The 16238-nt window shown below is 48.7% G+C and overlaps 1 protein-coding gene across 1 annotated transcript; it reads right to left on the bottom strand.

Annotated features, from left to right (window-relative positions):
- LOC149119423 (syncytin-1-like) lies at positions 1–8629 on the bottom strand. The gene is made up of 2 exons (XM_089325242.1): positions 8133–8629; positions 1–2496 (listed from the first exon to the last, which is right to left on the bottom strand). The coding sequence occupies exon 2, from the start codon at positions 2323–2325 to the stop codon at positions 592–594; it is 1734 nt and encodes a 577-aa protein (XP_089181368.1). The 5' UTR covers positions 2326–2496; positions 8133–8629; the 3' UTR covers positions 1–591.
- Positions 8630–16238: the final 7609 nt, after the last annotated feature.

Below are 16238 nucleotides of genomic sequence, written 5' to 3'. Positions count from 1 at the left end.
GAAGGAGAAATGAAAGGGACAGGAGACACAAAGATGGCAGCAAGACAGGTGCCGATCAAGCTGCGACTTTATTTTTCAACCACACACTTATATATCATCGAGGCAGGGTATCGGGAGGGGGAAGGAGGGTGGGCTTATCTTGTAGCTGCAATGCTAGTGCAAGTAGGGGAAAGGTTACAAGGCCTTAAGGCACAAGGTCACACAAGGTTGCGTTATCAGTACTATCAGGTCTGGCCTGTCCAGCCCTGTCTCTCAACTAAGAGGTCACATGCTGCGTGGTCCCCGACATATCCCCCTTTCTTATCAATTAAACAGAAATGGCTACCGGTTAGGCCAAGCATGATGAGCGAGCAGTGCCTGTCTTAGGAATCGACCCGGAGGTCCAGCACCTCTTACCCGTCATTGGATATCCTTGCCAGTCCCCAAGGACTCCTGTCTTAGGTGGGTGAGGTTCCGGGAAGGTGCCCGTCATTGGCTTACTGCTCGTTTTATTGATAGGCCTGGGGCCCTTCCTGGGCTCCCGACTGGGGCAGCAGCAGACCGAAGGGGAGAGTCAGTTGTTGGAGGGACCGTGACCTCACTGGCCAGACTTCACCGGCCGGAGAGAGAGATAACGTTTTCCATGGGATCTTCCATGGCCAGACTTTGGTAATGTATTTGAATTGGTCTGGCTGCTAAATTATCTACTTGTTGTCTGATAAAGGTCATCAGCCTATTGAGGAGACAAGGACCTATAGATAGCACAACAAGCAACCCAACAATGGGGCCTAAAAGCGGTAGCAAATAGGGAAGCAGTCCATTCCATCCAGTCCAAAAGGGATTTTCAGCCATGGCACGTCGACGACGCTCCAGATCTTCTTGAAGTGTCTTGATTTTATCACGAACAATGCCGGACTTGTTAGCATAAAAACAGCATTTTTCCTGTAAAGCCAAGCAAATACCTCCCCGTTCAGCAGTAAGCAAGTCTAAGCCTCTACGATTTTGTAGAACCACTTCCGCTAGGGAATCAATTTGATCTTGAAGGTCCTGAATGGTGGTGGATAGGGTCTGCACATCATTAATAAGTTGTTGGGACAATTCTCTATATTTGTGGACCGCGATTCCTAGTCCTGTGGATCCTGTAACCATAGCTGAGGAAATTCCCAATGTGGCTAATAAAGGAATAAATTGAATAGCTCGTTTTTGTCTCCCTGCAATATAATCAAGGGAGGGGATAGGAACAGGGGTATCTCCATTGATAATCTCTATATCAGGAAAAAGTATAGCATGCATGCAATTACCGGTCCAATTTGTTGGTAAAATGGTATAAGCTAAATTATCCCTACATACAAAAACGGTGGAATTAGGGGCATAAAGAGGGTAGTTTACTGTTACATTATTTGTACAGAAAGGAGCAAGTCCTACATCGATATCGAAGGGATTGTTGTTGGGAGGTTTATAAAGGCAAGTGATATTTTCCGTTGGGACAGGAAGAACGGGAAAGGGCTGCATAGGGGGGTGGCCCAAGAAACTATTGAACTCAAGGGTATTATTAAGCGGTAGAAAAATGGCAAGAGGAAGGGGGGGTCCCTGGCGTAAACAGAGCCAGCAGTCTCTTGCAAGGTTTGGGGCAGAGAGATTAAGCAGTTTATGGGTGTTGGTAAGGATATCGATGGTATTGACATCCAAGTCTTTATTTCCTCTGGAATGAACTTTAGCCAGGGGGTGGTATTGGAGGGAAGGGTAAAGGCTTTCAAATACGGTTTCGAGTACCTTTTGTGTTTTTAATTTAGTAAGGGTATCCTGAGGGCCTCCACCGTCAGACACTCCCACAGGGGCTATAGGGTACCAGCAGGCTACTTGTCCCTTAGTGGGGCAGGAGGGGGAGCTGAAGCGTGAAGAGGACAACTCTCCTCCGAACGTTCCCTCATAATCTCCTGATATAACAGCAAACAGTAAACGCTGATTTCCCTTATTACAGGTTTGATACTGTGTATAACAGGAGGAGTGCACGGAGTAATGGATAGTTTTATTGCACTCTGATGGGCACTGATCCCCAGTGCGGTAAGAGTCTAGCTTAGGTTTGGGAACACAGAACCATCGGGAACCCGGGACGGTCAGATAAGCAGTTTTATCTCCGCAGTCTTGTGTAAAATGCGGCTTTTGAGCACGGCCACTGCCACGGGTTCGTGGGAAGGATACTATTATGCCCCCTGAGCAGGTACAAGGGTGATGCTGTTGAAGGTATTTTTGAATGCCCTGAGGGTTGTCAAGCCCTGCAAAGACTGGTGGAGCCCAATGGATGGTGTAGATTGCCATCATCAGGAGAGCAAGGCTGAGGGCCATTGTATTAGGGCCCTTTGGAGGGGTTAATCAGTGAGCCCTCAGGAAATGTAGCAGGGGAGGAGAGAATAGAGAGAAGATAAGATACACAAATAGCAACAATGGCAACAATTCCAACAATAATAAGGAGTCCTGTAATGAGTCCCAGTAGCGTCCAGCCGGGTCTTTTCATTCCTGTGGGTATAAAGAAAAGGCGTTCTCAGGGCCAAGTACAGGCTCTGGAACAACATCATTATTTGTAGGAATTGGCGGATTAACTTGTTTAATTGATCTTTCAGGTAGCCATCTTGGTGCCGATTGTTTTTGGTCCAGGATGCAGGCTGAGCCACGTCCCCAAATGAGTACTGGATCTGGGCCGTGCCAGCTACTGGTGAGGGGGTCTCGCCACATTACCATAGGCGGAGCCGTATCAGGGGAAGGGTGCCAATGACGGTCCGCAGCTGAATGATTATTATTATCCAAGGTCAGGAAGTTTAGCACAAAGAGCGCATGATTCAATCGGTCGCGGGGAGAGGCAAAAGACAAGGAAGTGGCTTCAAGCCGAGTGAGCCAAGTTTTTAGTGTTTGATGGGCTCTTTCAACGATTCCCTGTCCCTGTGGATTGTAGGGAATTCCTGTAATGTGTTTAATATGGAGCGCCTCACAAAATTGTTTAAACTTAGTGCTGACATAAGCAGGACCATTGTCTGTCTTAATCTTAACAGGTTTTCCCAGTACAGAAAGAGCTGTGATAAGGTGCGAGATAACATCCTTAGCAGCTTCTCCTGTGTGGGGGGAGGCAAAGACAAAGCCACTATAGGTGTCTATAGAGACATGGAGATACTTTAGTTTGCCAAATTTTGGGAAGTGTGTGACATCCATTTGCCACAGTTGATTAGGGAGAAGACCACGCGGATTGACTCCCAAATGCGGTACAGGTTGGCTAGTAACACATGAGGGGCATTTTTTGACTATTTCACGAGCCTGTTCTCGTGAAATTTTACAAAACAAACGGAGAGATTGAGCATTTAAGTGATGTAACCTATGCAAGTTTTGAGCTTCCTGTACTGATCCCACAATTATGGGGAAGGTAAGCCTTGTAGCAGCATCTGTCTGGGCATTACCTTCTGAGTTCTGAGCTTTCTGCACTGATCCCACAGTTGTGGGGAAGGTAAGCCTTGTAGCAGCATCTCTCTGGGCATTACCTTCTGAGTTCTGAGCTTCCTGCACTGATCCCACAGTTGTGGGGAAGGTAAGCCTTGTAGCAGCATCTGCCTGGGCATTACCTTCTGAGAGTGACCCTGGTAGGCTTGTGTGTGCCCTAATATGTCCCAAATAGAAGGGCTGTTGTCTTTCTCGTATTAGCTTTTGAATTTGTATAAACAAGGGCATAGCGTTGGAAGTTGTTTTAAGAAAAGGAGAAGTCTCAAGCAACGGAATGGAGTGAGCTACATATGCACTATCGGTATAAATATTTACAGCCTGACTGGAAAACTGTGTAAAGACTTGAAGTATGGCATACAGCTCAACCAACTGAGCCGACTGATAAGATGTTTTAAATACGTGGGAACGGTTATCTGCCACGAAGGCAGCCATTCCATTGGAGGACCCATCTGTAAACACCGTAACAGCCTTTGGAATGGGGTTACTTTTTGTATTTTTTGGGAAAATAAAGGAATAGGATTGGGCAAACTGTAACACAGGGTCATCAGGGAGGTGATTGTCAATGACTCCCATAAATCCTGACATGGCTATTCCCCAGTCATCAGAAGTTTGAAGAAGGAACTGGGTCTGTTCTCGGGTATATGGCACTACTACAACATCGGGGTCTTTTCCAAAATATTGGCGGGAAAGGAAACGAGCCTTGATGATTATTGAAGCAACCTGAGACAAATATACTGCAATTACCTTAGATGAGGAAATGGGGAGATGAACCCAGAAAAGAGGTTGACCCTTTTTATTGGGCATGAGGGATTTTTGCCAAAAAACTCCAGTGGGCGTATGTGGTGTGGCTAAAACTACAAAAAACAGGGGGAGAGTATAAGAAATCTGTGAAACAAACTGTTGGCTGATGGCTTGCGCTACTTGGTTTAATGCGTCTCCCGCAGCAGGGGTGAGCTCGCGGGGGGAAGAGGGATCTGGGTCTCCTCGCAGAATGTCATTGAGGGGCAAGAGGACATTATTAGATATTTCTAAATAGGGCCTGAGCCATTGAATATCTCCTAGAAGTTTTTGAAAATCATTAAGGGTATGGAGGCAATCCAAGCGGAACTGGATGCGGGGCACAAAAACCAAATCCTGTTGTAATTTTAAACCTAAATAGGTAAAGGGGTCTTGTAACTGGACCTTATCAGGAGCAATTTGTAAACCAAGGGTAAGAAAGGCTTTAGAAAGTGCTGTAAAGCAATCTTGTAGGTCTGACTTGTTTTGAGCCGCCAGTAAAATGTCATCCATATAATGTAGAATATAAATGTGCGGCCAGTGTAAACGAACCGGGTCCACTGCCTGTGCTACAAACTTTTGACAAAGGGTGGGGCTATTGGCCATTCCCTGGGGCAAGACTTTCCAATGAAATCTTTGCATCGGTCCCTGGAAATTAACACGGGGGAGGCTAAAGGCAAAATAAGGACGATCATCAGGGTGTAGAGGAATAGTGAAAAAACAGTCTTTGAGATCTATAATTATTTTGTAATAACCATTTGGGATGGCCACGGGGGTTGGGATGCCAGGTTGGAGGGCACCCATGGGTGCCATGACCTTATTAACGGCGCGCAAATCCTGTAAAAGGTGCCATTTACCAGATTTTTTCTTTATGACAAAAATGGGCGTATTCCAGGGAGAATTGGAAGGCTCTAGGTGTCCAGCCACGAGCTGCTCCTGTACAAGCGCTGTAGCAGCATTTAGCTTTTCTTGAGTAAGCGGCCACTGATCCACCCAAACAGGAGTTTGAGTATTCCATGTGATTTTATCTGCATGGGGTACAGGAAGGCCAGTGGCCGTTACTAAAAATCCGAATATCCGAGCCCATGTCTATCTGTTTTAGAGGGGGCTGTAATAGGTTGAGTTATGCCCTGTCTCATTTTTCCAAGTCCTGTGCCAGGCACATAATCCATGCGCAGCATTTGTTGTGTGACCACAGCATTAGGGCTGCACAGGATAACTTCCATTTGGGAGAGAATGTCACGTCCCCACAGGTTAACAGGAAGGCCTGGTAATACAAAAGGAGTCACAGTGCCCTGATTGCCTTCCTTATCTTTCCAGCGTAATACCCTTGAGCTGACTTGGGGGTTATTGGACTGGCCTATACCTCGCAAATCAGTGAGAGATGCGGTCAGCGGCCAATGAGCGGGCCAATGATCTTGAGATATGACCATGGCATCTGCCCCTGTGTCCAAAATGCCTTTGAAATCCTTTCCTTCAATAGTAAGGGTTAACACAGGCCTATTTTTTGTAATTGGCTGGACCCAATAAGCATCCGAGGAGCCCAAAGGGGTAATGCCTCGGGGCCTGGAAGAAATTGAGGATGTACTTCCAGTAATTAAAGGCAAAAGAACCACTTGTGCTAGACGGGTGCCCTGTGGAACGGCAGCTACTCCATTGATAGCGGCTGCTAGGATTTTTATTTCCCCGGTAAAGTCACCGTCAATAATACCGGGAAAAACTTGAATGCCTTTAAGGGTGGCTGATGCTCGGCCAAGAATAAAAGCACAGGTACCCGAAGGCAAGGGGCCCCACACCCCTGTAGGGATAATTTGTGGGCCCTGGGTGGAATCTAATATTGTATCGGAGGCGGCACAGAGGTCCAGTCCTGCGCTACCTGGGGTTGCTCGTTGGAGAGAAGCAATTGTTGAGGTATTTGCTGAGCCTGAGGCTGGGAAGGGACAAACCGTACTGCCCCAGGGTTTGTCCTTTGAGAAACTGGGGCCAGGGGCTGGCCCCTCTGGGAGTTTCCCGGCACACTAGGAGGGAGGGGTTGGCCTGAAGAATTAGTCTTTGACCTGCATTCATTTGCCCAGTGATAACCCCTATGACATCGGGGGCATGGGGTGGAGGGGAGCGGCCTACCTGGAGGAGATGGAGCCGCGCCTTGGGCCATGGGCCTGTTTGATAAGGCAGTTGGACATTCGCGGGCAAAATGTCCAGGCTGTTTACAGGCGTAGCAAGTGGAGGTCCCCTTGGAGGGATTTTGGGTCAGTTTGAGTGCGGCCCCAATTGCCAAGCCCATGGCATGGGCCGATCCCACACCAGCGCAGAGCCTCACATAGTCTGAAAGATCACCCTTATGTTTATGAGGCCGAAGAATATCTTTACAAGCTGGGTTGGCATTTTCAAAGGCGAGGTGCGTAACAAATGCACTTCCATTTTCTCCTGGGCCAACTAGTCTCTCAGCTGCAACATTAAGGTGTGAGACAAAATCACTATAAGGCTCGTCGGGCCCCTGCTAAATCTTAGCCAAAGAGGTAGTGACTGCTCCCCTTTGAGGAAGCTTTCTCCAAGCCCCTAGTCCGGCAGTTTTAATTTGCGCCAGAAGTCCATCAGGGAACTGGGCTTGTGAATTGTTGGAATTATACAGGGCATCTCCCAAAAGTTTTTTGAGGGTCCAATTTTTAGATGAAGCTTTAGCAAAATTTTGTTGGGCTATTTCTTTACAAATTTGAACATAATCAGCCCTCCACAGGACATAGTCACCTCCGCTGAGAGCAGCTCTGGCGAGGAAGTCCCAATCATTAGGTGTAAGCCACCGGGCACTCTGGCTTTCCAATAAGGCCTGAGTATACGGGGCAGTGGGACCATACTGGGTGCAAGCAGTTTTAAGTTTTTCAATAAATCTGAGACTAAGTTTTTTATAGGGTGGCGGCTGTCCATTACCAGGTCCTTGATTGGGGACCTGATCTTCCTCCTCCGACCCAGGTTCCTCACTATCTTCCTCAGAGTGGTGGGGCGAATTCTCCTCAGCCTCATTTTCCCCATCAGCGGCAGGCTCAGAATGACCTCCGGCTTGCCTCCTGGTTACAGGGAAAGCTAGAAGGGGTTGGGTTTTGGACCTGACTTTACCTTGTTTAGGTTTTGGAAGGGGCTGCTCTAAGGCAAGGTGGCGGAGCTCCTTGTCAAGGGATTTTATTTCCTTAAGGAGCTGGATGTGCTCTTGTCTCTGTTGAAGTGACTGTCGCAAGGCCGACAAGTCAGGCACAGGAGGGTTAAAGTCATAGAGAGCGGGGGCACAAATGGGAAGGTGCGGGTGAGTATTGTATGGCGGGGGATTTTTAACATTTTGGGGCCAATTGGAATTATGATAGTGCACGACCTCTTCCTCTGGGGCAGCTTCCTCATCTGAATCTAATTTGTCTCGGATGGCAGGATATAGTCGGCTCGCTTCGTTGGTAGGGGCTAAAGTGGACTCTTTAATTTTATTGTTGGGGTCATCATCAGTGGAGGGTATATCTAGAATGACAGATGGGCATTTAGATGCAGGTCGGGAGGATTGCTGTAACGTCTCCTCACCATCCCTTACTAGGGCATCAATAGTCTTATCTAGGTGACGGGTTTTTAGAATGTCATTAATCAGGTTCCAATATGAAAAAATCGTAATAGGCACTTTTGCAGGGCCAAAGATCTCATGAAAATCCTTTAAACAACTTCCAACTCTTTCCCACTTGATCTCGTCAATTGTTCCTTCCTTGGGGAACCAGGGACACAATCTTTCTACATACTCAAAAAATGCCTTTAGATCCTTATTTTTAACCCGAACTCCTCGTGTCTTGAGGGCCTCCCTGAGACCTGAAATGAACATTTCCCGTGACGATAATGCCTGTCCCATGGCTGTCACTTACCTTGCACCGTCTTCACTCCACAGCGTCGACCGATGCTGATGATCTCGGGTGGGCAGTTCCGAGCCGGTCGCACAATCACTTGGATCCAAGTTTTCCTCCTGGAAGGCGGCGTTCCTCCAATCTTACAGGCACTCAAACCCCAAGGGCCGCACTCAAGCCCCACGTTGGGCGCCAGTTGTCCCGTCCCGCGGGACAGCAACTGGGGCCGAGCACCTAGAAGGAGAAATGAAAGGGACAGGAGACACAAAGATGGCAGCAAGACAGGTGCCGATCAAGCTGCGACTTTATTTTTCAACCACACACTTATATATCATCGAGGCAGGGTATCGGGAGGGGGAAGGAGGGTGGGCTTATCTTGTAGCTGCAATGCTAGTGCAAGTAGGGGAAAGGTTACAAGGCCTTAAGGCACAAGGTCACACAAGGTTGCGTTATCAGTACTATCAGGTCTGGCCTGTCCAGCCCTGTCTCTCAACTAAGAGGTCACATGCTGCGTGGTCCCCGACACTCTCTCTCTCTCTCTCTCAATGTCCACTCTGCCTGTCAAAAAAAAAAAATCTTAAGGGGGCTCAGCTCAGCTGTGACTCCGTGATCCGCTAATATGAGGTCTATTTCCAGTCCCTCCTCCTCCATTTCCAATCCAGCTCCTTGCTAATTCATCTGGAAAGCCAAGGGAAGATTGACCCACTACTTGGACCAGCTGGGAGAAGTGGAACAGATGAAGCTCCTGGCACCTGCCTCCTGGATTTGCCCTGGCCACCCAGAGCCCATCCAGCAGATGGAAGATCTCTCTTCCTCTCCCAACTCTCAGCCAGTCACCCCACAACTCTTTCACATAAATAAGAGTACATTAAATTTAAAAGAGAATTGGCCAACTAAGTCTCTGAAGTTGGGGGGGTTGGGCTGACCCTGGGGCATAGTAGGTTAAGCATCTATCTGTGACTCCAGTTTGAGATGGAAGGACTCTCTGTAACTCTGACTCTCCAGAAAAAAAAAAGATAAAAATCTTAAAAAGAATTATTATTATTATTATTATTATTATTATTATTATTAGGGGGCCTGTGCTGTGGTGTAGCAGGTAAAACTGCCACAAGCAGTGCCGGCATCCCATATGGGCTCCCATTCAAATCCCATCCCAGCTGGCTGCTCTCTGCTATGGTCTGCAAAAACAGTAAAAGGAGGCCTGAGTCCTTCTGCCTCTGCACTCCCATGGGAGACATGGAAAAAGCTCAGGCTCCTGGGTTCGTATCGGTGCAACTCAGGGTGTTTCAGCCACCTGGGATGTGAACTGGTGCGTGGGAGACCTCTGCCTCTCTGTAACTCTGCCTGAAAAAAATAAATATCTAAAAAAAAAAAAAGGATTAGAAGTGAAAATTGTGATAAAATATTGACCATGTAGAGGGAGGAGATTCAGACAACGGGCATGGCATGTGACACAACATGAAAAAAATCACAGCTTGCTTCTTTTTCTTAAAGGAAGATTGCAAGGCAGAGTGAGTGGGGCAGGTGATCATTATGCCCTTGTGAGTTATGCTTGGGATGCACACACCTCACAGAGGAGTGCTGCTTTAGGTTCTGCCTGGCTGCTCTGCTAAACATATAGTTTCTGATGAATAGATCCTGGGAGTACCTTCTCCTTTTCACACACGCACACACACACACACACACACACACACACACACACACACACACCTACCTCCCTACCTCCTTCCCTACCTTTCTTCTCTGTAAGTCTACATTCTAAATCAATCAAGCCAAGACATCTTAGCAGGAAGGAGGAAGAGCCCACACTGATCTGAGAAGCTGCTGTCCCAAATGCTGGATTTTTTTTTCCTTTTAAAGAGCTTCTTCAGGGTGCCTGTCATGTATCGGGGTACACCTGAAATATGACAGCAGAATCTGCCTTAACCCGCTGTGTTACCACACTGGTCCTGGCATCACAACATGTATGAATGAAGCCTTTTACCACCTTTTACTACCTGTCCCTGTGCTATAGCTGAGAAACTGAACTGAGAAAACATATTACACAGGAGATTGCACTTACCCTGGCTGTTACATTCAGGGTTCATGTGATCAGGTGACAGAATGTGTGTGTGTGTGTGTGTGTGTGTGTGTGTGTGTGTGTGTGTAAAATCCCAAATCCTGATGATGAATGACAAAAACAATTGAGGTGGGGTGTTTTGTGGCATGGTTGGATTAGCGGTTGCTTGAGATGTTGGCATCTCACACCAGAGTGCCAAGTCGGGTCCTGGGTACTCTATATGCTTCTGAATCGAGCTTCCTGCTAATGGGTCTGGAAAGGCAGCAGTGGATGGCTGAAGTAGATTAATGGAAGCAGATTTCATAATATAAAGACACTGGTGAGACCGGCATTGTGGTGCAGCAGGTACAGCTGCCGCCTGTGACCCCAGCATCTCATATGGGCACCAGTTTGAGTCTTAGCCACTCCAGTTCCAATCCAACTCCCTGATAATGGCCTGGGGGGTGGTATCAGAAGCTATCCCAAGTCCTTAGGCACCTGGAAGAAGCTCCTGGTTCCTGGGTTCATCATGGCCCAGCCCTGCCCATGGTGGCCATTTGTGGGAGTGTACCAGATGTCTCACCTTCCCCCCCCCTCTCTCACTATCTCTCTCTATATCTCTATCATCTCTATCATCTCTATCTCTATCTCTATTTTTAACCTTTCACATAAGCAAGCAAATAGGCTAACACAGAAGGATCTGTGAACAGAGATGCATCTGGCAGCAGCCTTGTATGTTCTGGCCAAAGAACAACTGGTAAGTTAAACATGCCTGTGGATGGGCTCATGGTGGAATACACCAGTGTGCACCTATGCCCAGGAAGAAAAAGAAAAAAAAAATATTGGTGCCTTCCTAGTTATAGAATATTCTCTGGATAAGCTAAGATGTTCCAAGGTTGGAGCAAAAGGGCAGGGAGGAAAGCTGTGTTCCTGGCATCCCTGGCCAGTTATTTCACTCCCCTGCCCCATGCCCTCTTCCTAGGCCAGAGTCAGGGCAGAGGTGCCCATGGGGACAGAGGTGGGGGGAGGACACACACCCTCCCAGAATGAATCTTATCCTATCCTGCCACTGTGATGACTTTGCAAGGCACAGCTGAAGAGAGAAACTGGTAGCCTGGCCTTGGGAATCTGCTTGCCACACCCACCCACCCTCAATGACTTGGAATCTGCCTCATTCAATTGGCTTCATTCAAATGCAGAAGAAACAGCCCCAAGCTTTTCTCTGTGAATGGGTTTCCTTTTCTCTTCTCCTCAGCTCCCCCACCTCGGGTCTTTGTCAGTGAATGGCCAACTTTCCCTGCTCTGCCAGAATGCTGCCTTTCTGGGGCAAAGGTCAGTCAGTCCTCTTAGCCCTGGAAACCATGACAGCGACCACAGCTGAAACCCTGACTTGAAGGCTGACATCTTTCTTTATGGCCTAGGGTGTGTTTGCTTAAGATAGAGCGTGCACATGTGTCTTTCAGAGGAGACAGAACCAGTGCAGTGGAATGCTGAGCAGATTCTCTTGCCGTTCTGGAATTCTGGTAGTCACAGGACAGAAGGCTAGCAGGGGATGATTTTGACAACAGACAGACAGACAGACACCTCTGCTGAACTGTGCTTGCTCTGGGGAGGAGGGGCAGATTATGGTCATTCACCTTTGGGTTTCACAAGCACTTCTCACTCTCCCACCTGCTTCCCGTGGAAATCCACAGTCCCTCTCTGTGAGCCCAGGGCATCAGTGAGTGACCTCATGTGCCTTCTCACCACCCTAACACAAGAGGTAGTTGGACAAATGTGAAGGAACCCCAGAGAAGATCGCCACAGAGGAAGACTTGTTATGGCACGATGAGTGGGCAGGCGAGGTGGGGTTGAGGGCCGTAGGGGGATATGGCTGTCGTTGGGCAAATAGGAAGGGTACTGTCTGACAAATACCCCAAAGTGTTTAGGCTCCTGCTGAGCATGTGGGAGATCTGGATGCAGTCTCTGACCCAGCTCCAGCCCGTGTGTGTGTGTGTGTCCCTCTCCCTCCTTATTTTAAAAATAAAAATAGGACTACAGCAACGAACGTGACCGTGACGTGAGTGTACCGAATGTCATGGAACTGTGCAGCCGAACGTGTTTCCGACGGGAGTGGATTTCACATCAGCGAGGAAGTTTTCTGGCTTTGTCGAGTGGGGATGTGAGGGATGTGAAAATCTGACAGTGCAGCCATTTGGAGCATCAGAAAAGAAGTGAACGAGGACTGTAAATGACTGTGGGTCCTGTGACAAAGAGTGAAAGGAGATTTTCAACTTGTAAAATCCACATGCCGGGGGGGGCGGCACCATGGCTCACTAGGCTAATCCTCCGCCTGCGGCGCCGGCACACCGGGTTCTAGTCCCAGTCGGGGTGCCGGTTCTGTCTGGGTTGCTCCTCTTCCAGTCCAGCTCTCTGCTGTGGTTGCCTGGGAGTTCAGTGGAGGATGGCCCAGATCCTTGGGCCCTGCACTCCCCTGGGAGACCAGGAGGAAGCACCTAGCTCCTGGCTTCGGATCGGCACAGTGTGCCAGCCGCAACGCACCGGCCGCAGCAGCCACTTGCGGGGGGGGTGAACCAACCGAAAAAGGAAGACCTTTCTCTCTGTCTCTCTCTCTCACTGTCTAACTCTGCCTGTCAAAAAAAAAAAAAAAAAACATACCCTGGCATGTGCCTGCATGCTATACATCCGGGGGCCTGCTTTGAGTCTGGCTACCCACATTCTGGCTTCCCGATGATACACATCCTGGGAGGCAGCACGTGATGTCACGAGTGCCCCCCCCCTCCACTGGGTAGCGTTTCTGGCTCCTGGCTTTGACCAGGCCCAGCCTTGGCTCTTTGTTGCGGGCATTTGTGGAGTGAACCGGTGGATACAAAGTCTACTTAGACCTCTCCCACCCATACCGTCGTTGCTGTTACACCCTGAATTATGTGTCATTTCATGATTCCTCTTGACTTCTTGCCTGTGTTCCATTTGCTTAGTTCTCTGTTGGCCTGCTTGTTCATTCTGTAGGGAGGGGAGGTAAAGGTGTTTTGATATATGTACATCTACATTTGCCAGAGGAAGTCAGTTCTGTCCGCATCCTAAGAGAAGTTCACAAAATTCCCTAGTCTGTGGTAGTGTGGTGACACAAGATTGGTGCCGCTGCTGTATATGGTCACTCAGATGTTCCGTGTCTCACAGAGATTTTGTCAAAGGCAGCGATAGGTAGGACAGATGAGGAGCCGTGGGACAGCCGCCACTAGTATGTTCCTTCATTTTGGCGGTGTTGTGAGGGAATTTGCAAAGGTGGGCATATTGTAGAGCGTGTTGTAGAGAGCTGTAGTTTGAAGAGGTGGGGAGTGAAACCAGCAGATGGAATCAATCTCTCTCTCTCTGTGTTTCTACCTCCCCCCACCCCACACACACTTTACCTTTCCGATTCAGAAATAAATAAATGAATCTTAAAACTTGAAGAAATAATGTGTGGTGGGCGTTCGGATCAACGGTTAGAGTTTTCGGCATGGGGCGCTCCCGTCTCATGCAATGGAGCATGGGTTCAATTCCTGAGTCTCCTCTGATTCAAGCTTTGTGCAGAGGCATGCCCTGGGAGGCAGCAGGTGAGGTTTCAAGTACTTGGCTCCCTGACATCCATGTGTGGGGATTGTTAGAAAGCTCCACGGTGAAAAAATAGAGTCAGACGCTATTGGGTATGAGTGACGGGAACTGTCAGGGCTGCACCCCAGCGTCTCCACTGGTGGTGAGCTAGAGTCATACTGGAGTAAAAAATCCAATCCTGGCTGGCGCCGTGGCTCAACACCGGGTTCTAGTCCCAGTCGGGGCACCGGATTCTGTCCCGGTTGCCCCTCTTCCAGGCCAGCTCTCTGCTGTGGCCAGGGAGTGCAGTGGAGGATGGCCCAAGTGCTTGGGCCCTGCACCCCATAGGAGACCAGGAGAAGCACCTGGCTCCTGCCTTTGGATCAGCACGGCGCGCTGTCCGCAGCGCGCCAGCTGCGACGGCCATTGGAGGGTGAACCAACGGCAAAGGAAGACCTTTCTCTCTGTCTCTCTCTCTCACTGTCCACTCTGTCTGTCAAAAAAAAAAAATTTTTTTTTAAATATCCAATCCAGGTACTCCAATGGGAGAGGTGGATCATCTTATGATTACTTGAAGATAGTTGAAGATTCAATCCCACAATCGATCACTTTCTTTTCACTTTTTAATGGATTACATATTTATTGGAGAGGCAGCATTACAGAGACAGGGAAGGAGAGAAGGAGGAGGAGAATGAGAGAGAGAGAGAGAGAGAGAGAGAGAGAGAGAGAGAGATGCAAGCATTGTGGGACATCTGGTTAAGCTGGATCAGTCCTGGACCAGGTGGCAGGCACTCAAACCCATGCTGCTGTGGGATGCCAGCGTTGCAGGCAGAGACTTGAGACCAAGGAACCGCTTCCTAGGGCCCTGAGGTTGCCACTGCCTGCGATGCCAGAGTCCACCTCCCTGCTAATGTGCTTGAGAAGATAGCTAAAGATGGCCTGAGTGCTTGGGCCCCTGCACCTATATGGGAGACCTTGATGAAGTTCCAAGCTCCTGGGTTTGGCCTTGCCCAGCCCAGGCTGTTGTAGTTCCATTTGTGGGAGTGAACCGACTGTCTCTGTAACTGCCTTTTGAGTAAATCGATACAGGAGAACCTGGTTGGTGACAGACATCTTAGAGACTACCGGTTATTTTTAAGCAGGAGGTTTCTGGGAATAAAGCGGATACTGTCGATAGCCCTACCTGGACTCTCTTTGGGCAGGTCTCTGTGGATGTGGAGTTGATGGGGAAGGAGGGAGGAAGGGAGGATCCAGTGTGAAATTTCTGCTTCCCTTCATCTCCTCTTCACCGGGCCCTCCCTCACTCCGCAAGCCGAGCCGAGCCGAGCTGAGCCGAGTCTCTCTTGCCTGAGGCTCATGCACCACCTAGCGGCCACAGTATTGAACATGGGTTTGGTGAGGGAGAGCTAAGATGGAGTCACAACTTTCCGGGCTGGTGGGCGGTTGGGGGTGGGGGCTTGTTTGGCGTGGGCTGGGTGTGGAGCACCTTTGGACTTCCTCCTTTGGAAGCTGCTGGCATGCCTTTGGGTGGGGCTGGCCCATTTGGGACTGGAGACTGGGGTCAGTCGGTCTCCCCTCCCCAAGTGTCCCGGCACCTGCCTCCTGGATTTGCCCTGGCCACCCAGAACCCATCCAGCAGATGGAAGATCTCTCTTCCTCTCCCAACCCTCAGCCTGTTACCCCATAACTTTTCCACATACATAAGAGTAAATTAATTTTAAAAAGAATTGGCTAACTAAATCTCTGAAAGGGGGGGGATGGGCTGGCCCTGGAGCATAGTAGGTTAAGCAACTGCCTGCCAGTGTGTGTGGCTCCACGCTCTGATATGAGATGCTGATGTCCCAAATGGTGTCTTTTTTTTTTTTTAAAGAGCTTCTCCAGGGTACCTGACTTCAGGAATTTTTCTTTTATAAGATCTATTTATTTGAAAGAAAGGAAGGAAGGAAAGATTTATTTATTTATTTAAAACAGAGTTACAGAGAGGCAGAGGCAGAGAGAGTCAGAGTCTTCCGTCCCCGGGTTCACTCCCCAGCTGTGCTGCTCCGAAGCCAGGAGCCAGGAGCCAGGAGCTTCTTCCCAGTCTCCCACGTGGGAGGCCATAGCACAGAGCTGGATTGGCCCCAGTACAGTGTAATCTTAAAAAAAAAAAAAAAAAATCTTGGGCTGGCGCCACGGCTCACTAGGCTAATCCTACATTCGAATTTTCGAATGCATTCAAATTTTCTCGGCAGAACAATTGAGAATCCTGAGAAAACATGCTATTTCTATTTGTAAACATGGCACTGGATGCATTTGCTGAACAGAAAGATTGTGCTTTTCTCCACAACCACTTTGACGGTGATTTGTTGTTTCAATTTCTTTTTTTTCTTTTTTTCTTTTTGTTGTTTCAATTTCAACGGAATTCCACAACACTTTGTCCGGAAATGCCTGGAGGAAAGCAGAAATATCCATTGTGTTGTGGCTATCTGAATCTCAGATTTTGCTACAGCCTCTGTGTGTGTTTGTGTTTTCTGCAC

Source organism: Oryctolagus cuniculus, chromosome Y (assembly GCF_051225735.1).
Source record: "Oryctolagus cuniculus isolate XC-2025 breed Fujian yellow rabbit chromosome Y, ASM5122573v1, whole genome shotgun sequence".
NCBI classification, from domain to species: domain Eukaryota; kingdom Metazoa; phylum Chordata; class Mammalia; order Lagomorpha; family Leporidae; genus Oryctolagus; species Oryctolagus cuniculus.
The sequence above is the reverse complement of the archived record's forward strand: the minus strand, read 5'-3'. Positions and strand labels throughout refer to the sequence as shown.